Source organism: Podarcis muralis, chromosome 5, assembly GCF_964188315.1.
Source record: "Podarcis muralis chromosome 5, rPodMur119.hap1.1, whole genome shotgun sequence".
Taxonomy (NCBI): Eukaryota; Metazoa; Chordata; class Lepidosauria; order Squamata; family Lacertidae; genus Podarcis; species Podarcis muralis.
Window position 1 is genome coordinate 86165751 of NC_135659.1, and position 25622 is coordinate 86191372.

The window sequence follows — 25622 nt, forward strand, 5'->3', positions numbered from 1 at the left end:
GGAGAAAACATTTAAATGCACGCAGTGTGGAAAGAGCTTCAGTCTAAGCAGTCAACTTATTTTACATCGAAGAACCCATGCAGCGGGAAAACCATATAAATGCACAGAGTTTCAGGAGAGCTTTCGTGGGAGCTGAAACCTTACCCAACATTAAAAACCACAGATGGGAGAATTCACCTAAACCCGAGAAGTTGCTGTGGTCCAAGAGGTGGCTTTGGAACATAGTCCCAGGAGGTAACCACCTCTCGGGGAAACTCTTGCCCCAGTGGGCTCCACAGAGCAAAACATTTTGAACCAGGATAGTCTTTTCTTGGCAGGACACCCAGGAAAGGAGGAGGAGTTTGCAGGTACTAGGGAGAGACTGGGGGAGGGGGTAATGAGATCCACCTGCTCTCCCACCTTTTATAACCTTTGTTCCCATACTGAGAAGAGCAATCCCAACCGGCTAAGTCTCTGAAGGACATGGAGCATAGCCTCTGATGGGGACCTTTTGCAGTCTGAGGGCCACAGGGCCTTATGGGAAGGTTTCCAGGGGCCACATGACAGTGGTGGGCAGAGCCAGAGGCGGTGGTGCAACAAATGTGAATCTTACAGTAGGCTAGTTATTACAAATACTCTCACAGCCCTCTCTGTCCTCCATCTAAACAAGCAAGAAACATCACTAGAGCTCAAGGAGATGTTCCAGCCAGGCAACACTCAAGGAGTCAACTAGAGAGGCCTGGAAAGCTATGTTTGATCTCCAAGCCCAAAGGATAAATGATGGTCTTTCCAATAGCCATGGTCTAAGCCATTTAGGGCTTTATACATAATCACCGACACCTTGAATTGTGCTTGGGAACTTTGGCTCACAGTCTAAGTAGTCAAGCACCATGGAGGTTATCAAGGGCCTGGTGAAATCTAGCCATCTCAGGCTGGCTCAGATGTCTACAGCAGAAAGTAAGAGCCATGAACATCCATGATGGGTGTGATCTGAGGCGGGGCTCACCGGATCCTAGCCTTGGAACCTCTTCCCAACAACATCAGAGTTCATCCTTGGGCTGCATGGAGCGGTAATAAAGAAGAGAGCATATGTAGAGCACCTTTTCTTCTTTACGGAATAACTAGCATCCACCCTGCAAGCTCGTCATCCATACTTCCTCCATTGACAAACAGAGCAGAAAGTAGAAGAAGAGGAGGAGGAGTTTGGATTTGATATCCCGCTTTATCACTACCCGAAGGAGTCTCAAAGCGGCTAACATTCTCCTTTCCCTTCCTCCCCCACAACAAACACTCTGTGAGGTGAGTGGGGCTGAGAGACTTCAAAGAAGTGTGACTAGCCCAAGGTCACCCAGCAGCTGCATGTGGAGGAGCGGGGAAGCGAACCCGGTTCACCAGATTACGAGTCTACCGCTCTTAACCACTACACCACACTGGCTTTGGAGCTTAGCTGCAGCAGCTCTCACATTGCTAAAGGCAACATCCAAAGTGGCCTCACCCCAGCAGTCATTGCCACTGCAAGAACATGAACTTGAAACATAAAGTAGGTACAGCATTTACAGTCAAGATGTGCAGAGAGAGTGCAATGCGTTGAGATTTACCACAGCTTGGAAAATTATGGAGAATTGTTTTGCATCCTTCTTCTTGCATACTACTTTGCATTAGCCATGCATTCATCATATTTTTTTTAATTGGATTCATCACCCGTGAAAGGAAATTCAAAGATAATAAGTGTTGATGCAAAGAGTCACTTCATTCAGGAAATGCATTAGGAATCTCCATACAATAAAGGTTTTTGTCTGTGTCACTTAGTGTTATTTGCTAGAAGTCCCTGTTACTTTAATTAAGTATTATTTATTTATTTTGAAAAAGCACTGAGACACGTTAAGGTAAACTGTGCAAGTTGATTAAATGAACAGCAGCAATCTGATTTAAAACATAGATGGTGCATTCCTAAGCATAGTTAGTGGAACAGAAGAAATGCCTCCTATATGCAATGAGATTTACTCCCATGTAATACATGTATGCAGGACTGCTGCCTTCAATAATTACCTAATCCAGTGCATATTTACTCAAAAGTGCACTGTTCTCAAGAGCTCGCTCCCTAGAATGGGTGTTTGAGAATGCAGCCTAAACGCTGCACTAAGAATCATATTTGTCAAAGGTGATATTTCTCTGCATTTCTAGAGGTCACTGTTGATAAGAAAACAGCTTATTTGACACTTATATTTTAAAATAAAACGTACCAGTATGTTGTGATAGGCCTTTTTCATTTCTTGACAGCTTCTAAATAACTGAGAAAGGTCGCCTTCATATGCCTGAATCAAATCCTGAAACATAAAGCACAATCTGGAATGAGTGTCACATTAAAGTCTAATGCGACCTCAAAGCCACTTACAAACATCAATAAAAAAAGATCACAAACACTGGGTTGGAGGGAGTCAAACTTGAATGTTCAGAATTCGCACACACATGCACCACACTCAGACACACACACACACACACACACACAGGCATCCTCCACTCCTTTAACTTGTCCATCATAGTGGTGGGGTGAGAGGAAGGCTTAAGCAAGGAGTGGAGAACCTCAGGCCATCCTGCAGACCTTCCCTGTCAGGATTCTTCTCAGGCCATGCCCTTCTCCAATCCACACCCCTCACCAGGTGTGCTCTGCAGCCTCCTTCAATGCTTTTGCCTGGCTTGAAGGTGCCCATGAGCTGGGAGAATACTTCTTGCTCGCCTGAATGGAGAAATGTGAGTGTGGCCTCTGTGTGGAAGGAATGTAAGGTAAAGGGACCCCTGACCATTAGGTCCAGTCGTGACCGACTCTGGGGTTGCGGCGCTCATCTCTCTTTATTGGCCGAGGGAGCTGGCGTACAGCTTCTAGATCATGTGGCCAGCATGACTAAGCCGCTTCTGGCGAACCAGAGCAGCGCACAGAAATGCCATTTACCTCCCCACCAGAGCGGTACCTATTTATCTACTTGCACTTTGACGTACTTTCGAACTGCTAGGTTGGCAGGAGCAGGAACCGAGCAATGGGAGCTCAGCCCATCGTGGAGATTTGAACCACCGACCTTCTGATTGGCAAGTCTAGGCTCTGTGGTTTAACCCACAGCGCCGCCTGCGTCCCTGGAAGGAATGTAGCCTACCATAAAAGATGCAGCTTTCCATTTTTGCCACTGGCCCCAGCTCCTGGAAGGTTGCCCACAAGGAAATGTAGGCTTCACACTGTAAAGGGTCCCCCACTCAGGTTTAAACAAACTATCCATCACACAGGACCAAGTTGAGAGCAGAAGTTCAAATATCTCCTCTCATACCAGCACTAGGAAAGGGCACAAGCCCACCATGTTATCTGCTAACAACCCTAACCAGAGGTCCAGCTCCGAGGGCCTTCTGGCTGTTCCCTAACTGTGAAAAGTGAAGTTACAGGGAACCAGGCAGAGGGCCTTCTCGGTAGTGACACCTACCCTGTGGAACGCTCTCTCTTCAGATGTCAAGGAAATAAACAACTATCTGACTTTTAGAAGACATTTGAAGGCAGCGCTCTTTAGGGATGTTTGATATTTTATCATGTTTTTAATATTCTGTTGAGAGTCACCCAGAGTGGATGGGGAAAGCCAGCCAGATGGGTAGGGTATAAATATCATCATCATCATCATCATCATCATAACAATCACATCTGCTTGGAAGTAAGTTCTATTCTATTCAATGAGGCTTGCTCCCAGGTAAGTGGTACTAGGATTGCAGCCATAGTATTTTAATTTTTAAAAAAACATTGTTATGCTGTGTATCATTCTTCTCTGTATTCATTTGATAATGATGATGATGATGATGATGATGATGATATTTATTTTAGCAAATTGACACATGCTAGCCAGCTGCTTATCTCACCATGGTATAAGTATGAACTGGGCTGTAAATAGATAATAAATTCAATTCCAGTAATAACCCTCTGAAACGCTATTCCTCAAGGTCAGAGAACCCTCTGGTGTGGCATTCAAAGAAATGCATATGGCTACAGCTAGAGGAAAAATTGGCAATACACAATCACATAGACATGAGTCTGTGGCATACACAGAGGATTATTGATCAAGACTGACAATTGGCTTGGCTATACCAAATTACACGACAGGTCATCTTCAGATCCTGGACAAAGAAGGAAAATGTTCCACTGCAGTGATGTCTTTGATTGTGGGCTTAGAGGAACATAAACTTTAAGCAATAGCAGTAACATGTTCTCCTGGAGCAGTAGGGTAATTGACAGCATCTCCTTGCTCTGGCAAGTGATGGTGAGGCTTTCAAGCTTTCTTCTTATGTGTGACAACTTGAAGCTAGTCATAGGATGAGGAAAATAGCCAAACGGAGATTGGATACTTATTTCCTTCTCTTTAACGTTGTTTCTACGTCATGCTAGGAGTTGCAGCCATGCAACTTTCTAGAACAGGAATCTACAACATGTAACATGAATGGCGTCAAACTGACATGGATCATGACCAGTCAGATGGCCCCTCTGTGTAGAGAGTCCCAGGCAGGGACAAAATCCAAGAGGTTTGCTGAGTGCATGGTGGGCCGCCAAATATCACTAGCGGACATCCCAGAGTCTGTGGTCTAGATCTTGCTTGTTTTTTTCATTTTTTGGGTGACTTGCAGACAAGTTTCTGTGAACGAGGAGTGGGGAATCCTTTGCATTCCCCCATGGGGAATTTTCTGGGAGACACAGACCATGGAGGATGCAAAGCCCAAGGCAAAAATGGGCAACTCTGTGTATGTGACCTATACCTACATACAGCAGGACACATTTCAGCCATGCAAATCTGTTCATGCCTCTTTATCCTCCATCTAAGCAGTTCGAAAGCACGTCAAAGTGCAAGTAGATAAATAGGTACCGCTCTGGCGGGAAGGTAAAAGGCGTTTCTGTGCGCTGCTCTGGTTAGCCAGAAGCGGCTTAGTCATGCTGGCCACATGACCTGGAAGCTGTACAGCGACTCCCTCAGCCAATAAAGTGAGATGAGCGCCTAGAGTCGGTCACGACTGGACCTAATGGTCAGGGGTCCCTTTACCTTTAAGCAAGCAAAATGCATTATCTCAGTTCAGTTATTCATTCTTTCCAGAAAGCAAATGTACTGTGAGAAGTGTGGCTTGGAAAGAGGGTGGGTGTCCAGGAAGAGTCGCAAGGGGCTGTAGGGCCACATTCAAAAGTTCCCCATTCTTGTCATAAACCCTTCTTTCCCTGCATCCAAAAAACCCCTTCACATCTGATCTCTGAAATTCTGTGTGGTATATACCCATTTAAACATACTCCTGACCACAGTTACCTTCAGCTCTTTGTAGAACTGTGACTCCACAGCTCCTGCCTTGATAACCTTGGGTTTGATTAGTCTTCTGCACTCAGCAATGCTGTCTAATTCTCTCCGTAAAACTAATCACAAAACAGAGAGGAAGAAAATGAGGCATTTTGCCTATCACACTGCTCTGACTTTATTCATTCTGTTTGTTTCAGGAGCTGATACTTCTCATGCACTCACCAATCAATCAATCAATCAATCAGAGAAGAATGATAGCTTCATGCGAACCTTTAAGCATTCCTTTGAGCATGTGGTGCTTCTCCCAGCAATATCCTATTCAGCACTTGAAGACAGTAGGCATCAAAATGGGAAAAGGACTGTCCATATTGGGCTTCTCATAACATGCATGGTATACCTTCTGTACAACACAATAAAGTAGGCTACTGGCTTTCTCTCAAATCATTGCTTTTTCTTCTTGATCTTTTCCACCCCACCCCAGTTTGAAGTTCTCTGACAGTTCTATGGTTCTATGGTTACTTGCAATCATCTGATCAATATCTCACTGCAATCAGTCAACTGGAGTCTTCCTATCAAACCTTATGGTTTTTCAATTTGGTTTGAAATTCTCTTTCATAGCTCTCCCAACTTCTGTCTTGCATTTGGCCAGCAAATTTGGTCCCTTTTCAACTGGGATTGGATATAAGCACTGGGACCAAATACATATTCAAAAATATGAAACGCAGAAATCCTTGCACTTCCAAAAATACTTTTTGAAAAGTCAAAGTCAAAAGAATCTGGAATTAAAAAGGAATTAGTAAGGAAAATTTGGATATGGATGGGGATCATTAGACTAACATTCAGAGACATCCAAACAAGGCAGCTGGAATGTGTGAATGGAATCCAATAATACAGATTATTATAAAGGAATTTGATATATTGCTGATACAATAATTGATTATATGTTGGCATACGTTATAGGAAGTTTATAGTTAAGGTAAAAGTACTGTAATTGTATATTTGATTCTCGGCATCTGACAGGATGCATTTTTGGAAATGGTAAATTGTTTTGTTGGTTGGTTAATTAACTACTCTTTCTTGCATGCAATTCATTTTGTAAGATACGCACACATGCCTCTTTGAATTCTTTCTGACTGTTCCGTCTTCAAAGGTTTTGGGACTCTGAAACCTAAACTAAAGTTGCTAGTAGATCTTTCCGAGAGTGGAATTTTGAGGACAATCATAAAGTTACATAGGAAGGTGCCTTATGCCAGCCGGTCAGACAGTTTCTCCATCTGGAGAAGTACCATCTACTCTGACAGGCAAAGTATTTTGGCAGCAGAACCCTGGAGATTTGAACCTGGGATATTATGCACGCAAAGCAGGTGCTCTATTACTGAGCAATGGAAAATACCGTATTTTTCGCTCTATAAGACACACCAGACCCTAAGACCATAAGAAGTTTTTGGAGGAGGAAAACAAGAAAAAAAAAACCTGAATCCCAGAAGCCAGAACAGCAAGAGGGATCGCTGAGCAGCGAAAGCAACAATCCCTCTTGCTGTTCTGGCTTCTGGGATAGCTGTGCAGCCTGCATTTGCTCCATAAGATGCACACACATTTCCCCTTACTTTTTAGGAGGGAAAAAGTGTGTCTTATAGAGCAAAAAATACGGTAAAGACCGTGCTTCCTTCAACCTCCACAGTAGGCCTCCTGCAGGGATTGGCACTACTTAGGTGCCTTCTTCAGAATGAGACCAGAGAGATTTTCTGTAAGGACATAAGAAGAGCCCTCTGTTGGAGGCACCATCTGGTCCAGCATCCTGTTTTCAACAGCAGCCAACAAGATGTCTCAGGAACTTTCCTTGCATCCTTGGCCAACACTAGCATCTCTTCCTTGCATGCCTAGCAGAGAGCACTGGAGCCAGGATGGAGACACGTTACCTGTTAGTCCAGGGGACAGGAGAGATCTGGGATGATTTGCTGCATATTTCCATTATCTCAATGCCTAACTCAAAGTTTTGATTTAAATTACTTCCTGAGTCTTTGTTTCGCAACCACACTAAGTTTCTTCTGCCTCCCATACCTCTTCTAAAGGTCAAGGGAGCACTGGTTTAAGGCAAAATGAAATTGACTTCTCTATGCGCAATTTGGAAACTTCATGGCCATTACTTAGATATTTCTCCTCAAATTCCCTTGCAGAGACATGACAGGTTAAAATATTGCCATGGCAACCACCCCCCTCAGTAGTTTGAATGTGTTTTTTTATTATTATTAAAGAATCAAACAAACCCAAAAAGCTCTTCTCTTTGAGACCTACAAGCTCAACACGATGGAACCCAGTTCCAGGTGACTTCACAAGGTGTGAAAAATGCTTTCGGTGAATTCTGAAACCATATTTACATACCTTCAACTTCAGCACTGAGACCTTTGATGGAAGCTGTGGCAAAGCAGAAAAGAAGTCAGATGGTGAACCCAGATAAGTACCACACATATCTAATATGGAAATGGGTGTTTTGAGAAAAGCAATATTTGCAAGAAAGGAGGGAAGGGAAGCAATCCTCTTACCAGCAGAAACAGCTTTAAATTCTGTCAACTCCTGAGAAAATGTAGCCAAATCAGGCTCATGTAAGAAGATCTGTTCCACAAGGGCATGGAGCAAGGTGAAATTCCTCTCCTTGCCTCGTAGCAATGATAACTACAAACAGAAGACAGCAATGTAATTGACAGGCTTGCCTAGATTTGGGGTGTATTATTTTCAAAAATGGAGGCAGCGGGGAAATGTTATAGCTCCAAGGAAAATTTAATAAGAGCAGAAAAAGTGGGGTTAAGATTTCTTTAAGCTCCTATCCACCCTAACAGGATTCAGAGGTCTTTCTGCAAAGGGCTTGTACTACCTTTCTCACTGCATCCTCATGAAGGATGTTGTGAATTCAGTGGTACCTCAGGTTACAAACACGTCAGGTAGTACCTCGGGTAGTACCTCAGGTTAAGGTACTAACCTGGATGAGAACAGAAATCGCGCAGCGGCTGTGCGGCGGCAGCAGGAGGTCCCATTAGCTAAAGTGGTACCTCAAGTTAAGAATGGTTTCAGGTTAAGAATGGACCTCCGGAATGAATTAAGTACTTAACCAGAGTTACCACTGTAGGATTTGCCAGAAGGAGGTGTACAAGGCCCCATCCAACCGCCTTAGGGACTCCAATCTGGATTTGTGTGTAGGGTTTACTTCTTAGCCTTTTCTTTTCTGAAGATGTTCCACAAGGCTTAGGATCAGATTTTCCTACTCCTAGATGGGCTTCCTTCCCAGGTTGGCAAGCCCCACCTGTCCCTTACTTCCCTCTACAGCATGCGCAGAAACCACCATCTTGGCCATTGGTCTTGTTCGCTCAATTTGCCAGAGCCAGTCTTCAGTTACAAGGGAAGGCCCTAATTCATAGACGGTTTGAGATCCAATGGCTACCCTTACCTGTTTTAGTTGGCCAGTTGAAGCCATTCCCAGGATATGGCCACTGTTGCGTGCTCAGAGCTGAGTGCAGGATGGACACCAAAGGTGGGTAAACTACCCCAGAAGGAGCATGATGTGTCCCCCACCAGAGGTGTCCCCCACTTTTTACCCTACACCTCTAATGTACAGCTCTGCTTTCCTGGGAAGACATCAGTGAGGCCGAGAGAAGTCGTCATCTGGGCAGCCCAGGACCTCCATACACCCTGCCCAGGCTTGTGTCCTGGGGAGGTCACTTTGGTGCTGCTAATGCAGTGGTTTGACTTTACCCCTGGAGGTGCACTCCATTGTCTCTTGAGACAGACAGGTGCCAACAGTGCCACTTAGGAACTAAAGCTGAGAAATACTACCACAGCTAAGAACCAGCCTGGCTATTGCAATGTTCTTCAGAGACCCTTCAGTGATTTCTCTTGCCTTCAGAAGTGAGGTAGGTGGTGATCTCGGACAGGGCCTTATCCATTGTGACACCCATGTCTGGCATACCATTCCCGGGGAAGCTTGCCATGAGCAGTATTCTAACTCAGCTCAAGACTTTCCACTTTCATAACGGGACTCCCCCCCGTCTCCTCACCTGACTTGTGTCCTCCCCAAACCCACTCCAGGAGGTTAGGGAAACCCTTAAATTTAGGGGGCACAGGAGGAGGGGGGAACATTGCATTGTGAAATGCTTCCACTGACAGAAACAGAGACTTAGCACCACATTGGATTCTATGCCTGGTGTTGACGTTAATGTATTTTTGGTGCCAAATGAAGACCTTTTTATTTGACTTATAAATTTTGTTTTTTGGGTTGTGCTTTAACATTGCCTCTGTTTTAAAGTTTATTTTACACTACTCTGCTATTTTGGGCTTTTTTTGGGATGTTCTTATCACTTTCGAGCTGCTCTGAGAAACCTTTTAAAGGTTGAAGAAAGCCCTCTGCCAGGCTGCCACACACAACAAGCTTCTGAGGGCAGAGGAACTACCAAGGGGGTCCTCTCTGCTGAGTAAATATTACTCCTGGGAATAATTCTTCTGAAGGTTTTATATTTTAAATAGATACAATAACCTAGGCATTTTTCACCTTTTGGTATTTGTCCCATTCCTCCATTTTTGGGGGGGTGGGGGCTTATGCACTAGAGAGACAGAAGCCCCCTCCAGAAATTATTCCTCCACACCAGTTGGCAACAGGGCACCCTCCCAAAATTGAATAACTTCAGCTCTCTGCACCCGACCTTTGGCCATGCTGGCTGAGGCTGATGAAAGCTGGAGAACAACAATATCTGGAGGGCATCAAGTTGACTACCGATGCTCCACAGGTTCTCTGATCTTCCGCAGCAAACTTGAATGTATTAAGGTGTTGCCAGCAGGGATGGAGGTGTTGAGGGTGCTGCTCCCTCATATATGCTTTAAATACAGAGAGAGAAAATGTCTGAAGGGGAAACTGGCAAAAAATAGCTGTACACCCATGTACAAAAAGGAAAGCAGGTAATGTGGTCTTGGGAGTAACCCACTGGACGATTTTAACATTGAAAATGGGACATATATATTTCCTAGACAGTGACAAAAGGTTTCACACTCCAGTGTAAAACAGTAAGAATAGTTCATGTAAAACAATGCTTTAAGTCTCCGTAGTGGGATGGAGAAAGATGTCGTCTGGCACAGTAAGGTTTTGTAGATATTTTTCATAATGATAAATGTGGTAGTTCAGCAGAAATATAAAAAAGGCAAACATCCAAATTGGGGCTCTGAATTGTCGCTTGCATCATAAATCATTCACTCAATATACTGAAATCCCTGGGAAGTGCCATGGTGGGGGAAAATAACTTCCACTTCTATTTAGAGATGTGGCAGAATTTGATAATATGCTTAAAGGTTCAAGGCTGCCTAGAGAATATGCAGTCAGTAATAGGAGCAGCCAAACACAGAGTTTGAGGCAAAGGAAACTGCTCTTATTGCCAACATTTTCAAAGGCAAATCATCAGTCCTGCAAATGGATCACAGATAATACAACCAAAACAGTCACTTTTACATGGGCATATCCTATTGCATCTTAATTCTGGCCAGAAACTGTTGTTCATTAATTTCTGTTTCGGACAAAATTTTGTTATTTGCAGATGTCCACACATTTTAAATGATATTCCTGCGATGTGGAGACTACCAGATGGAAGCCACCATTCTGGGCAGCTTCCAATATACTGTATTTACTCAAATCTAAAACTGTACTCACCTTTCTGGGCCAAATTACATTGTGAAAATTAGGGTGTGCATTAGATTTGATGGCACATTTACATTCACCAGCAAATACTTTTTTTGGTTTCAAGGTTCTGAAAATTGAGGTGCGCATTAGATTCGATGGTGCATTAGACTCGAGTAAATATGGTGTGTGTGTGTGTGTGTGTGTGTGTGTATATATATATATCAATAGGCATTAAACACTAAAAAACTTCTCTATACAGGGCTGCCTTCAGATGTCTCCTAAAGGTTGTATAGTAACTTATCTCCTTGGCTCAGGGATCACATAACTCCATACCCTCCAACATTTCTCCAATGAAAATAGGAGACGTCCTAAGGAAAAGCAGGGCAGTCCAGGATAAAATCAGAAAATGAGGCAGCTTCTGTAGATCTGGGACTGTCCCTGGAAAATAGGGACACTTGGAGGGTCTGGACTTTGCCAGAGTAGTTTGCACTGAGTCTCAGCATTTCTTTGAGGGGTTTGGAGCATCTAGAAAACATTCATCTGAAGGGAATGACATTGCTGTATTATTTATCTGCACTCAGGAGAAAAAGAGAGAGATTTAAACACTTTTTTAAGGGAAATTGTACTCTCCTACAATCCAAGCCTTTCCCCAGCAAAACCACTTACTTTAGCCAGAGAAGACAGCTGAAAGCCTTTGGCCTTCTCTCTCCCAGCATTTTCATTTAAGTAGTTCCCAATGGCTAAGATATATTCCAGCACAGCAACAAATCTCGGGTTGTCCTGCAGCTGTTTGCATGCCCTGATCTTCTGGTTTATGAGCTGGAACACAAGGAGGCATCGTTTGATTAAATTGTCAAGGGTGACTAAATGGGGCTCTCTGCGTTGTTTCTGGTCAGTCAGGAATTAATCTAGACCATGGGAATCTCAAGCCATAAAAGGGGCCTCTGTAGGGATCTGCCATGAAGACTTCATAGTCAAGATTGCTACATTCTCACGCACTGTAATGGCAGGGATCTTCGGCATTTGCTTGTGGGCACATTGTGCAACATGTCACTGATGCAATAATAGTGGATTAGCGGTAGATTTATACTGGACCACTTTATTAAGAAGAGTTTGGATTTGATATCCCGCTTTATCACTACCCGAAGGAGTCTCAAAGCGGCTAACAATCTCCTTTCCCTTCCTCCCCCACAACAAACTCTCTGTGAGGTGAGTGGGGCTGAGAGACTTCAGAGAAGTGTGACTGGCCCAAGGTCACCCAGCAGCTGCATGTGGAGGAGCGGGGAAGCGAACCCGGTTCCCCAGATTATGAGTCTACCACTCTTAACCACTACACCACACTGGCTCTCAATTATTAGTTGTTCCTGCAATGCTTCCCTAATATTAATACGTTTATTGCTATGTGGAGAGGCACTTTTGTGCTATAACAGGCGAGGAAACTGGTAGACCAAGATTGCCCCACAGGCCTCCCCATTTGTCCTGCAAGGCTGCTTTTCTGCTAGTCCTGTGGGCACCATGTTGGCTACACTTGACTTGGAAAGTAATTACATACAATAGCAGCTTCAGAAAGGGCAATTTGGAGCAGTAAAGCTGGTGAGAAGGGGTAACTGGACTCCTTGTGCTGCTTCTATGTTCCTAATCTTCCCTCCCCTTCCCTCCTCTGTAGGGTGACAGACATAGATTGAGGGATCTGTGAAGAAAAAGTCTGCTTTTTGGACCTCACAGGCAGAATAAGAGCTGTGAAAGGACAACTCTGAGCAGAAAACCAACAGGCAAGGGAAAGGTTAATATGCCACCATTGCTGCCACTTTTCCACTTCATGTTACCCCTTTGCAAATTTGCTTTTGCTTAGAAATAGCAGCCTTTGATGGCCTTTGACACATTATTGGCAGGTAATGTGCCAGTCATTTCATGCTTTGTGTTCTCAAAGAGATACACGGTTAGTTTCAAAAATCAGCAGGAAGAAATAGCAGCCTGAATATTCAATACAGGCAGTAGCTTGTCTTATCTGCCACTTGTGTGCATAATCATATGTCCCCCTGCACCCAGACCACAGGTGTCTCCCTATGGAGGGTTTGTGCAAATCACTGCTTCTGCAACTACACAATAGGGCAAAAACAGGGTGCAAAAGGTTACTCTCTCTTACTCTCCCAGTGCACACTTGTCAATAATCCCAACACATTCTTATTTTGACCCCAGTGTGCTCTTTCAAAACTGATTTCCATAATGAAAAAAGGATGTGCAATTTTAACTTGTTCAGATCTTGTTGGGCTGGATATTCTTTTTTTCTTTATTTCTTTTGTCTCTCCCAATATGGATGTATATTTTTCACCCTTCCTTATATTGAGCTCATTAATTAAAGAAGGATTGCCTCCCTAGAGCTGCTATTAGCCATAGAGGGAGAAACATGTGGACTTTAAAAATTAATTTTTCATATTTTCCCATCCACAAGTTATAGCAGCTCCAATTAAATAAGGGCTGTATGTAATCTGGACCAGGGCTATGGTGTGGGGGAAAGTGTGTCTCTCCTCATGCTGTGACCCCAATCAAAACCGGTGCCCCATACCTGCTTTTCCAAAAATAGAATGACATTGGGAGCACCCAACAGAGAGCTGTTATTTTCAACCAGTATCTGGGAGCAATTGGCTCTAGTTCAGGTTCAAGGCTCTAGAGAGGTTTTAGCATTGATGCTTAGTTGCAATTGACACAATGCAGGAGGTTCTTTGGACCAGCCTTTGGGGTTCAGGTTAAGTTCAGCTCCCTCCCTGCAGCCTCTTCAAACTGGATGATTGGCAGTCTTTTTGAGACTGTGGACACCTTGAGCCCCAAACCAGATTTTCATTATTATGTAAAACAAAACAGTCAGTGTTGGATGTATTGCTTGGGCACCTAGACTGTGTTTCCATAGGTAAACAAGAATGACAAATATCTCGAAAATTAAATCTCAAACAATATCTACAAGGTATCAGCTGTGTTGATTGGCATGGACTGTGTCATCGTTCATGAGGTATTACCTTCTGGAGGTGCTATTTCCGCTAATGAACTCTCTCAGGTTTTGACTTGCCCAAGGCTATTTTAGATACCCCAGCAGGTAGCGCATATTGTATTTCAAAATCTAGACGATCTCAAATTTACTTTCATGCTAGTTATGACTCTCTTGGCTATCAAATCCAGGAGCAATACATAGATCATCAAAACCTTTCCCCACATTTCTTTTGAATAATGCAGTGAAATGACAACTTATACATCAGGCTGCCCGCATTATTACAATATGAATGTCAACGACATGACGGGTGAGTTGCTTTTTCCAAGGAAAATCTCTGCTCACACACATACGTAGATAGACACGCCGGCTTTTAAAATTGACATGGAGGGCATCTGGTGCTTTATAGTGCATCCCTAATAATGTTTACTCAGGAGTAAGGATGGCGGGGGGGCAGGAATTCAGTTTAGTTCACGTTTAAAGGTGAACCTACCTAATTCTCACTTCCTGGAACAAAATGCAAACCAAAATACAGCCATCCCTCAAAATTTGTGCTTCTCCAAAGCTTGCAGTGCAGTTCTCCAGCCAAGTAACATATACAAAAGAACGTATTGAAATGTATAATTCTTCTGTTTATTTTACATTTGCCTGTTTATCTTTGGCTATAACATGAATTTGGTTCCCTTAATGATAACTTCGATTTAGCTTATCCAAACTGATGTGCTAATGTGGACTTACGACTGGGGGCGGGGGGACAAAAACACCAAGAGAAAGCAAGTTTGACAGATTCACAGTCCACTGAGTACAAAGGGACTTTATCCAATGTTAGTATGGATAGGATTACAGCAAGCTCAATGTTTAAATTTATTTAAGCCACACACACAAACAAATATAATATGCTTACCCACAGAAATCAAGGTATGATACTTACTGGCCGCAGTTCAGCCATGGATTCTGGTAGTTCACGAATGGAATGCAAGAGGTCAAGTTTCTTGCATAAATTAGGTATTTTACACATCTGCATAAAGGAAAGGAAACTCAGAAAAATTCCTGTTCTCCTACATAAGAAATTTTTAAGCTGCCTTGTTAAATCTGTTCTAGGGGTTCCCACAACCCTCTGAAGCAGATTTAAAGAGGGTTTGGAGTATGTATGCATGGAGGAAGGAGATGAAGGGAAGTTCTACTGAGCAAACATAAATCCTTGCTCCGATGGAATGTATTCATTTGATACCAGCTCGTCAATTCATGAGAAAATTGTGCTCAAAAATGATCAAAATGGAAAGGGAGAGGGAAATTGGTGGAATTCCCAAGCAGGAGCTACAGGGTTGTTGTTGAATTTCTCTCACTTTCAAGGCACCCATTTACAAGGTTGTGAAGCAGCATTTGTGAGTGCCCTTTCATTCAGTCTTCAGTTTAATTCTCCAGTGGTCTGCACTCTGCAGCCTTCCTGAGTGTTTCCTGGAAACCCCTGAAGTCTGCTCAATGGCCAGCTTACTCAGAGTAAGATGACAGAGCTTTTCCCATAGAGAGCCAAGAGACTACAAAGTGCTGGAGAAACGGAAAGGAAAAATGCATATGCCCACTCTACCCAAAGCCACCTTGTAACAATAACGAAAGCTCAATTCCACAACCACAAAATGTTTAAAAAAATTCTAAACTGTCCTGAGAATGAGGCAGCCTCTTTTGAAGTGGAAGAAAACTTTTGAGAAATTTGGGGACACGTTTTGGCATAGCACCAGCAAAGATGTTGGAGGCTAAACTTGGGACCAGACACATCCGTATTGAACTATAACCCTAGGTAAAAGCTCCCACCTTGGGATATATCAGCTATAGACATGCATCTTCAACAATGCATTGACCTTAAGTCACACAACTGCTGTTCTGTACTTTAAAAAACACAAATGAAATATTTTAGAAATGCTTTTTTAACGTTTCAGTTTTAACTAAATTCGAATAATCTAACACTGTGTCTTTTGCACAGTCTTCTGTGTTAAGGAGACAGATCAGGATGTTTGAATAAATAAAGCAACCCAGCTGCTGCAAAGGATTTCTTTGTTCCAAGAAAGTTCAATGAGTTGCATTTTCCCAAGTTTTAAACTCAGCATAAAATCAACAAACAGACAATATGGCATGTACAAAACCACGTCTTAAACCGTAGATATATTTCTTACTTCTAGCATAAATTGATCCACCAGATGCAGTTCTGAAGGAGACCCTTTGAACGACATGTACATTTCTATATCTTTCACGGTGGGCTGGTATCTACGGGAAATCGATACAAATTAGCATTCCTGGTTCCAAGACACCAGTGTCAAATATGGGCATTTTGTAGACAATGGTAACAATTTCAACAGAATACTTAAAAACATGGGCTCATTTGTGTGCTAAACCAGAGTAAACAACAATGAACGTTTGCCCATTTTAATTAATTGGGGGGAAATATAGCATTTTTGTATTGGCTTGTTTCAAATCCATTAACCACTGCCATCTTGAATAATTAACTACATTCCATATGTCTATTTTTCCTCTTCTGCCCACATTCAGATTGGGAAAACAACAACAGCTAGAACTGTTTCATTGGGCCTTCCCACAGGTGGAACAAATTCTAGCAGTGTTCATTTGTTTGTTTGATGTAATACATTTCTATGCTGCCTCATAGTCAAATTGCCTGCATTGTTTACAAAACTTAAAAGCCACAATACCCACCATAATGCAATACAAACATAAACGTGGCAGATAAAAGCACAGTTAAATGTCAGAGTTTAAAACAATGTCTTGTTGAATAAATAGCCCTTTGCTTGGCATTCAGAATACAGAGAGTTGGCACCAATCAAACCTCCCTATTTATTTAGACCAAGCAACACAAACTTGTTCTGACACACAGAGAGTTCTTTCAGTAGTCTCTGTATTCTCCCTTCCCCTTGTGACTGCTAGAGTACTGTACAAGGGTACCCACCATAGTGCTCTTCAGATGCTGCTGTATTTCAACTCCCATCATCCCTGACCTCTGGCTATGCTGGCAGGAGTTGGAGTCTACATCACCCAGAAGGCACCACTGTAAATCCACATGCCTCTTTCACCTGCCTCCAATAGTCTGCAAAGCAGCACCATGGAATCTTCCCAGTCCAAGCACACAAAGCAAGTGTAGAGAGGTGAACAGGGAAGGGCCAGAGCTGAGTGCTAGAGTAACTGCTTCGCATGCAGAAACCCCAGGTCGAATCCCCAGCATCTCCAGGTAGAAATGTCCTCTGCCTGGAACCCTGGAGAGCTGTTGCCAATCGGTGTGGACAATTCTGAGTTAGATGGACCCAGTGGTCTAACTCAGGAGAAGACAGCTTCCTATGTCCCTAAGGCATTGTGGAAAGTTATTTCAAGCTGTCTCTGGATGGGTTGGGGAAAATAATGCAAACGGGTGGCCCATAATCATGTCAAGCATGGGATTAATTTATTTTAAATCCAAGCCATTTGGCTCAACTGGATTGAATTGTTTTGTTGCTCACTTTGCTTAAAGCTCAGCATTAAAAGCAGCAAGGTGGCTTACGGTTCCTCCAGAGAACAATGAGTAATAGAGCATATGTATTTTTTTCAAGTTACATCCCTAATTTCCGATGCAAGGAACTAGGTACATCAGGTGCTTCAGTAAACACATCCTTTCGCTTCTCCTTTCATTTGCCCAAAATGATGCTGTTTTCAAAAAGTAATATCTATCATAAATAAAGAATTCTCTCCAAAAGGTTACCTTCTTAGTGCTGTAATCTGCTCAATGCTAAGTCCACCACTGTCTTCATGTATAATGTATAATTTTTCTTTCAGCTGGCTTGGCTTTATGCGGAAACTTTTAAGAAAAATGTCTGGAGGGGGAGAATGGTTCTTTGATTACTTGTAGATAAATGCACAGGGGAGCGAGGGGGGGGGAAGCAGAGAAAGAACACTGGGACATTTATACTGTTGTTCAGCCCACAGAATTAGCTTGTGCTTGTGCCCACTAAAAGCTAAGATGAGTCAGTGCTCTAATATCTTGTACAAATAGTATCCTAGCATTCTAGTACGAATGGCATCGATGTATCCATATGGATGTATTTGATTGAAGTGCAGTCAATCCATTAGTCAGAAGAATAAATCAAGAGAGTGTCTCCTGATGGCACTCAAAACCTTACTTTGAAAATTATTTTAGTTAAGAATACAAAAATTGTGCTGCTGATTCTGGGATTGAGTTTACAGAGCCCACTGTTTCGTTCTCCAGAGTGACCACTCAACTCCCCCTGGGAGCTCACAAACAAGGTGGAAAGGTGACAATCGCTCTCACTGTCATGTGATCAAAACATCAAGTAAACAGGGGTACACTGCCTCTGAATGAAAAGTGATACCCTTATTGAATTACCCACACCTGAATTTGTCCAGTTTTTCCCCAAGCATGTTTTGAGTCGTAAGTTTGCTAAAAGAAGGGGCTTGCCCAATTTGCATAGTAGAAAAGAGTGATTTCCTGGAAGAAACAAGACTAATTTGGAGGATTAAAAAGCACTGTTTAAAGATGTCTTTATCCTCACTAACAACATCTTAACATGTACTTCCCAACCACCACCACTTTAGTGCCAGTCAATGGATGCAATAATTTCCCAGCCCAGGTGTCCCAATTAACATAATGATTACACCCTTCCAATTTTAGTTCATGCAAATCCTTCACAGGTTTATACTTCACACAAAGGATTTCCAATTTTACTTGCTGGAGGCCCCTTGCGCAGCCGCCTCAAGTGTTACAAAGGATCCTGGGAAGTACTATAAAGCACACATACACTTAGGGTGTTGTGCCAAAATTTTATCCCCCATTTCTTCTTGACCATGTTCCAATACTGAGAGGGGAAATGCATTCAAAAATTATCAAAGAGCAAAGGAAAATTTGGAGTAATTATAAAGGGCAGGGTGAACTGTTTTGGCTGCATTTAGCTTACTTTTGAGTAAGCATGGGGGAGAAACTTGGTTTTGTTTGTATTTTAATGAGAAACTACCTAAGGTGCAGTTTTCAAGCTTACACACAAACTATCCTTTGAAATTTGTATTTCTCTGAATTTTGCACTTCTCTGAATTTTACAGTACGGTCCACTAAGCAGAAAATGTGTGCCTACATGCATTAAAAAGCACACAGCAGTGAAAACAACATGCAAAAGTGCAATATATGGGAGAAATTTGCTTACAAAAATAGGCATATTTGTCAAAACTGAATACAAAATGTCTACAAATTTTCATGTGGATTTTTAAAAAAAAATTTAAAAAATCACAAATTGGTGGAGAAATATGGAGAACTAAAAACTGGAAAAATGAGAAACTGATGTTGACAGACTCATCCATTGGTACTTGAAGGAAGGACCAAAGTTCAGCGGTAGAGCATCTGCTTTGCATTCTGAAGGTCCCAGATTCAATCCCTGGCATCTCCAGAAAAGGCAGGGGGTGACCCTTGTCTGAAATTGTGAAGACTCGGCCAGTCAGTGTAGACAGTACTCAGCTAGAGGGACCAATGTCTGACTCAGTAGAAGGCAGCTTCCTAACTCAGGGTCAGCAGATGATGCTGAATGGCAAGAGATTCAGGACAACAAGAAAGCACTCATTGACACAGCACACAGCTAAACTACATAAGTTGCTACCACTAGATGTAGTTATGACCACCAACTTGGATGGCTTAAATTGGGGATTAGAAATGGAGGATAAGGCCATCAATGACTACTTGTCACGATGGTTGTGTACTACCTCAGGATCAAAGACAGTTGTCAGGGAACTGCCATCGGCTCAGAGGTGAGAAATAGAAGGGCAGTTGTGTTACAGGGAGCCTCCGAAAATCTTGCGAAGCAGTTCCTCTTCCGGGAGGAGGAAAGCCCCACCTCCAGTGGGGAAGAGATGCAAGGACCAGAGGATGCTGGTGGGAGCCTTCTGGACAAGCCAGACAGGAGGGAAACACGCCCTTGCCATCGCCCATCCTGCGCAGTAGTTTGAGGCGCAGAGAGGGGAGGAGACGTTTGGGGGTAACAAAACTCTTATGTTGGGGAGGTCCAAAAAAAGACCATTACCAGATTCTGCTAGCGATTGAGCCAGACATGAGCTTTGGGGCTCTTCACTTTAAATAGTTTGCACCAAAATAAAGCCTGTAAAACACAGGTCGGAGTCCTGCCTGGTTACTCTCGAGCAACCGCAACAGCCACCTGACAACAGTATTCCTTGAAACATCTGTTACAGGAGAGCTATTGCACTGATGAACTGCTTGTGGGCTTCCCACAGGCATCCGTTTGATCACTAGGAGAACAGAATGCTAGACTGGGTAGACCTTTGGTCTGATAAAGAGGTCTCTCCTTGTGTTCTTATGGCAATGATTCTGTGATCACCGGATAACATTTGATGGACTGCTCTTCTTATAACTATTGAAATTCCATTGAAATTCCGCAGCATTTCCTTCTGAGCCTCTTAAAAATCTTAGGACTCACGAGTAAGGGGCTACTCCTAGTAAGCAAGGTGACATTTTCACACTTACTGAAGTTATGCGCAACTTTTGGGTTTAGCATAATTTGTTGTGTCGGGAGAGGCTCATTGCCATGAGTTCCCACCACTTCTTGAATACGAAACTGGTTGTGAAGCCGAGCCACATCTATGGTTTTCTGGCCCAGGTGGCAGGATGTCCAGATAGATTTCTCTATCTAAAAATATTAAAAAGCTGTAAGTAAATATGTCATGGCATCTCTATAATTAGGACGGGCAAGTTCCCAAGGCTTGATTTGGAATGAGCTTACCTAATGCAAGCTACTTTGCATGCAGTTCAGCTCATGTCCAAAATTAGTTCATTTTAAGCTCACATATTCCAAGCTCCAGGTTTCGTCATATTTACAGTGATGCTTTTATAAACACACAAAGCAATGAGAAGTATCCCCATTCCCAACACATCCTCCAACCACTAGGGAATATGATGAGTCCTGCAGACCCTTCATACTGCTCTCTGACACATTCCCCCATCCCTGAAGAAAGCATACCTGCAATGATGAAATGTAGCCTTAATGCAGCAAAAGCACCAGGAACCCTCAGAATTATAGATACCCTATGTATCTTTTGGTAGCTGATTTCTGGTGACCTGTAGTTTCCAGGATATTTGTGAGGACCTCAAAGGCCATGGAAACAACATTTCCCACCAGTCTTGTCACTTAATAATGGCCTAATGAAGGTTGCAACAGCCCTCCTTACCACTGCTGCCAGGTAAGTTTCAGCCACAAAGGGAAGGGGTCAACCATGGAAGTGTAATATGCCGGTTTTGAAACTGGGGCTAAACTAATTATGAGTGAAGACCAAACTTGGCTAATAATTAGCCGAGAAGCCCAAGACTAGAGAATTCCATGATTCAAAAAAATGGGATTTGGTGAGGTATAACTATCTTATAGGACATCCAAGTAGGATCCCATGTTCCTGACTGGGTATTGTAACACCTAACTGAGCATATAGGAGGAGTCCTAGGAACTGCAAGTACCTTCTTCCTGAGGTCACCCAGTGATGTGTAAATGGTAGTCATTACATTCTTTATGGACAGTTGTAACCATAAAAAGACAATAGATTCCCATGGGGCTAAGAGCTTGGGGATTCTTTTTGAGGAATCCATGTAGAACTTGAATTCCATCATAGCATTTTTCACTGTATTCCTCCAACTGAATGATTACCAGGGGACTGTATGTGGGCAGGGGGCAGGGTGGAGATTCCATCTAAATAGGCCATAAAAGAGCTTGACTCATGATATAGGATCATGACCTCTCTGTGGCTTGGTGCTACCACATCCCTCAATGGGCTAGAGGGTGATTATGAATCATGAGTCATTATATCTAGGACAGTGGTGGGAAACCTCTGGCCTATGGTCCTAATTAGGCCCACAAGTTATTCCCACTTGGCCCAAGGGCCATGTCAGGCAAGCCACAGCCACTTGTCCATCACCCAGCATCAGATGACTTCAGCTATGGGTAAAAGCATGACTTGGAAAAGCACCATATTCAAAAGGGAGAATCAGGAGTTCACTCTAAATGGACCCCTGATTCTTCTTTTGCAGACCTGACTTGAATTCAAATGAAAATTCCGTTGCAATTCAAGCCATAGTTGCAGAGGTAGAATTTTTGCAGCTGCAGTTTGACTTCTTGAATTCAGGCCGTGTTTCTTTGCAGGTCAAGCTGGGACTGCAAAGGAAGAATCTTGCAGCTGCATATTGAAGTTACCATTACCTGGCACCCGATGCCATCAGCTGATTAGCAGGTAGCCAGATCCACCCACCTGTCACGTGATCTGTGGAATGCTGGCTGCTTCTGCTCAGCCCTCCTCTAACAGGATAGGGACTATGGTTATAGATTATTCCCAACATTTATTTATTAACCAATGGTGATCGTCTCTTGCCCATTTTACCTCCTAAGGAACTCAAGACAGCAAGGATAGGTTCCCCACCAGCCAATTTAATTCCATTAAATGCCTACCATGATCACAATACTCTCCTTTGCGAAGGAGGCTTACATCACATAAAGTGTCAGGATTATTTGAATGGGCATGTGAAGAGGACATGGTGTATGTACTACAAGGGTAGCCAACTTGGTGTACTCCAGATGTGGATGATTTCTCCCATACTCCCATACTGAGAAACAATGGGAGGCTTGGTTCAAAACATCTGGAAAGAACCTCAGTGGTCACCCTGGTGTACTACTTGCTTTCTCTATTTTGTTGCTAAATTCCTACATGGACAGCATTTCTATTCTGTAGAAGGATGAAAAATCTCGTGTTAAACCACATTATGATTATGACAGCTTGCAACAACAGAGAATCAAACACTCATGGATTGTATGCGCCCTGTTCTATGCAAAATATAGTTTCAGACCTTTTCCTGAGGAACTACTTCCCAGTGGAACGCTTTTGTTCTTGTTGATGTTGGAGGCTGGCTGGGCAACTTGGGAAAAGGAGGCGGGGCTTTCCCATCTGCCGTTCTTCCAGAAAGCTGACCCAAGGCTGAAACCAAAGGACGGTTTTCCTGTAGAGTGTGGGCTAAGGTCACAGCCTCTGGAGCTGTAGGAGATTCCAAACCGAAACAGATGGGCTGTTCCATCTTCCCTTCATTTAAGCAGTGAGCTTCCTCACACACCACTTCTGAGACATTCCCCTGAGTCAGGGATTCTCCCTTTGGCAATGAGCAGTATCTGTCTATGAGCAGCATCCACTCATTTCGGAGCTTCGTAATGTCCTCTAGTTTGTTGTTCTGGACAGTAAAGGGTATTTGGAATCTACAATTCAAAAATGGTGAGTCTGTGAACCCAAAATAGTGCACATGAAATGCCAATAAGCACAACCACAACCATTTCTGTTTCGTGCTCATTGATGTTACAGACAGTTTTACTTTTCAAGAAGGCCAGCAGTGCTGACTCTGACCTTTTCAGGCTGACTTAATTGCTAAGACTTTGAAGGAAACAAGAATGCTGAGATACAAAGATATATATTGCAACATATTGACTCAGGTGAACAATTTCCGTATAATTTTGTGGCCTCTGGGGTCAAATGGAACATTTCTACATTCTGAGAAGACACAGCTACAGCTAAACACTATCTCCAGCATTTAGATTTTTCACGTGAGCCAATTTACTAATTAATCCTTCTTTGGTTTGTGAGCAAGGAACAGAATGTTTTTGACATTGAGATACATCGACTTGGCTAGCCACTAGGAACTGGAACTGAAATATGTCCAGCATATTAACATGCATTTGAGCATGTGCAGAGTGTCCTTCCCACATCAATAAGTAATGAAAACTTAGCACCTCTTATTTTAGATATGAAACATGCACATCCAATCATATATTCAATGCCGAAATTGTGTATCTGGATTCAAGTGACTAATCTGACATGCCTAGCTTTACTTTTAGGGAAACTAGGAAAGCAAAACTTCTAACAATTCATTTATTCCCAAGCCTTCAGCTCTTTCACACAATCTCCAGGGTAATATTAGAGCCTATTGAATTTGGGTGTACATGTATATGGATGTCACAATGTGATATCTAATGTGTGGTAACTGATGTGTGTGCAGACTACAGCTGGCAAGAAAAGGTGATCAAACATATATGAAACTGATGCAGCAATTCAAGGAGGAAACAGCTTCATGAATGACTCCCCACAGCTTTGTTTCACTGACTCATCTCACTGATTCCTATTCCCCCTTACAGAGCTATAATTTCTAGACTGGTTTAACAGTCAATCTCTCTTCCCAGGAATATCTGCATATTGTAGCTCTGTGAGTTCCTAACAACTCTCAGCACCCTTAACAAACTACAGATCCCAGAATTCTACAGAGGAAGCCATGACTGTTTAAAGTGGTATCGTAGTGCTTAGAATGTATGGTGCAAATGTAGCCAGAGTAATTTTCTGTTTTTTGTTACTCAGAAACCTTGGTGGGTGGGGGTGTGTGTGTGTGTGTGTTTCTCTTCCTCCCTAAACAGCATCCACAACAGAACATTACACAAACTCACTAGCATAAATTAGCATCGTTGGTACCACTTGTGCAACCTTGACTTAGACCTTCTGGGCTGGGCGGGGTATAAATAATAAATTATTTTATTCAAAACAAAACAAAAAATCCTTCCAGTAGCACCTTAAAGACCAACTAAGTTAGTTCTTGGTATGAGCTTTCGTGTGCATGCACACTTCTTCAGTGTGCATGCACACTAATTATTTTATTATTATTATTCCATTTTTTATTATTATTCCATTTGTTTCCGCTGTATTAGGTACACTTACAAGTACTTGGCTTCCTTTGTTCGAAGCATGAAGGCGCCAGAACCATCCTCCTCGCTGACAACTGCATCTCCACTTGACAAGTTAATTGTTTTTGCTACAGGAGCCACCGTCTCCATCTGGCGTTGGTCGATGCAATGTAAGCTCAGCTCCCGTTCGCTCAGCTGAACAAAGTGTCTAGAGGACAAAGAAAAGAAAAAGAAAAGAAAAGGTGCTGGCAAACTCAGGTAGTTAGGTGCATGTAGATCCTTTGATTCAATGCAAAAATACACATTTCATACTGGTGAAAATAATTTCTTTTAAAAGGATTTGCGAAGGACCTTATTGTTTTATGGTTTGTGAATCAACTTAGGAGGTTAAAAGATTCCTCATTAATGGAGCCTAAAACATTTAGAGTGTTTTGATGTATTTTGGTGCTCTATGCTTTGTATTTATTAGGTTAAAAGGGTTTGTGAATTGCTAGTCTGTCTTAATGGCATCTGAAACATTTGAAGTGTTCAGGGTTTCACTAATACGGGGCTATAATGCTCTGTGCTTCCTCAATTAAATTTATTAAGTGAACTGTGTTTTTCTAATTGAAATGAACACTGTAATTAATAAAAGGTTTCTTTTTTAAAAAGAACTTCAGGATAGAAATTCAGGGATAGGCATCGGACTGAAAATGAAGACGAGATATTGCAAAACATTTTCTTTGCTGCACAAACCCGGGGATAAGGAACCTGCGCCCCACCAGCAGACACTGTAACTACTCTCTGATGGTTTGACTTTACCCCCAAAGGGACACCCTTCCATTATCTCCCAAGACAGACAGGTGCCAACAGCAACAGCTCCAGCCAGCCTAGCTTATGATCAGGGATGACAAAAGTTGTAGCCCAGCAACATCTAAATAGATATAGGTTCCCTAGCCCAAAAATAGAGTAGCTGTGCT

At 42.7% G+C, this 25622-nt stretch overlaps 1 protein-coding gene across 2 annotated transcripts in view; it reads right to left on the reverse strand.

The window, feature by feature from the left end:
* The window catches only part of LOC114599940 (formin-F-like), a 134392-nt gene that overhangs the window by 6494 nt on the left and 102276 nt on the right, over positions 1-25622 (reverse strand). For both annotated transcript variants that reach the window (XM_077929300.1, XM_077929299.1), the window contains exons 6-16: positions 24698-24871; positions 22797-23196; positions 20439-20601; positions 17661-17772; positions 16093-16183; positions 14853-14939; positions 11605-11757; positions 7826-7955; positions 7665-7697; positions 5295-5398; positions 2223-2306 (exon numbers count right to left, since the gene is read on the reverse strand). In XM_077929300.1, the coding sequence (XP_077785426.1) occupies positions 2223-2306; positions 5295-5398; positions 7665-7697; positions 7826-7955; positions 11605-11757; positions 14853-14939; positions 16093-16183; positions 17661-17772; positions 20439-20601; positions 22797-23196; positions 24698-24871 (1531 nt within the window). The remainder of the gene's footprint in view (positions 1-2222; positions 2307-5294; positions 5399-7664; positions 7698-7825; positions 7956-11604; positions 11758-14852; positions 14940-16092; positions 16184-17660; positions 17773-20438; positions 20602-22796; positions 23197-24697; positions 24872-25622) is intronic.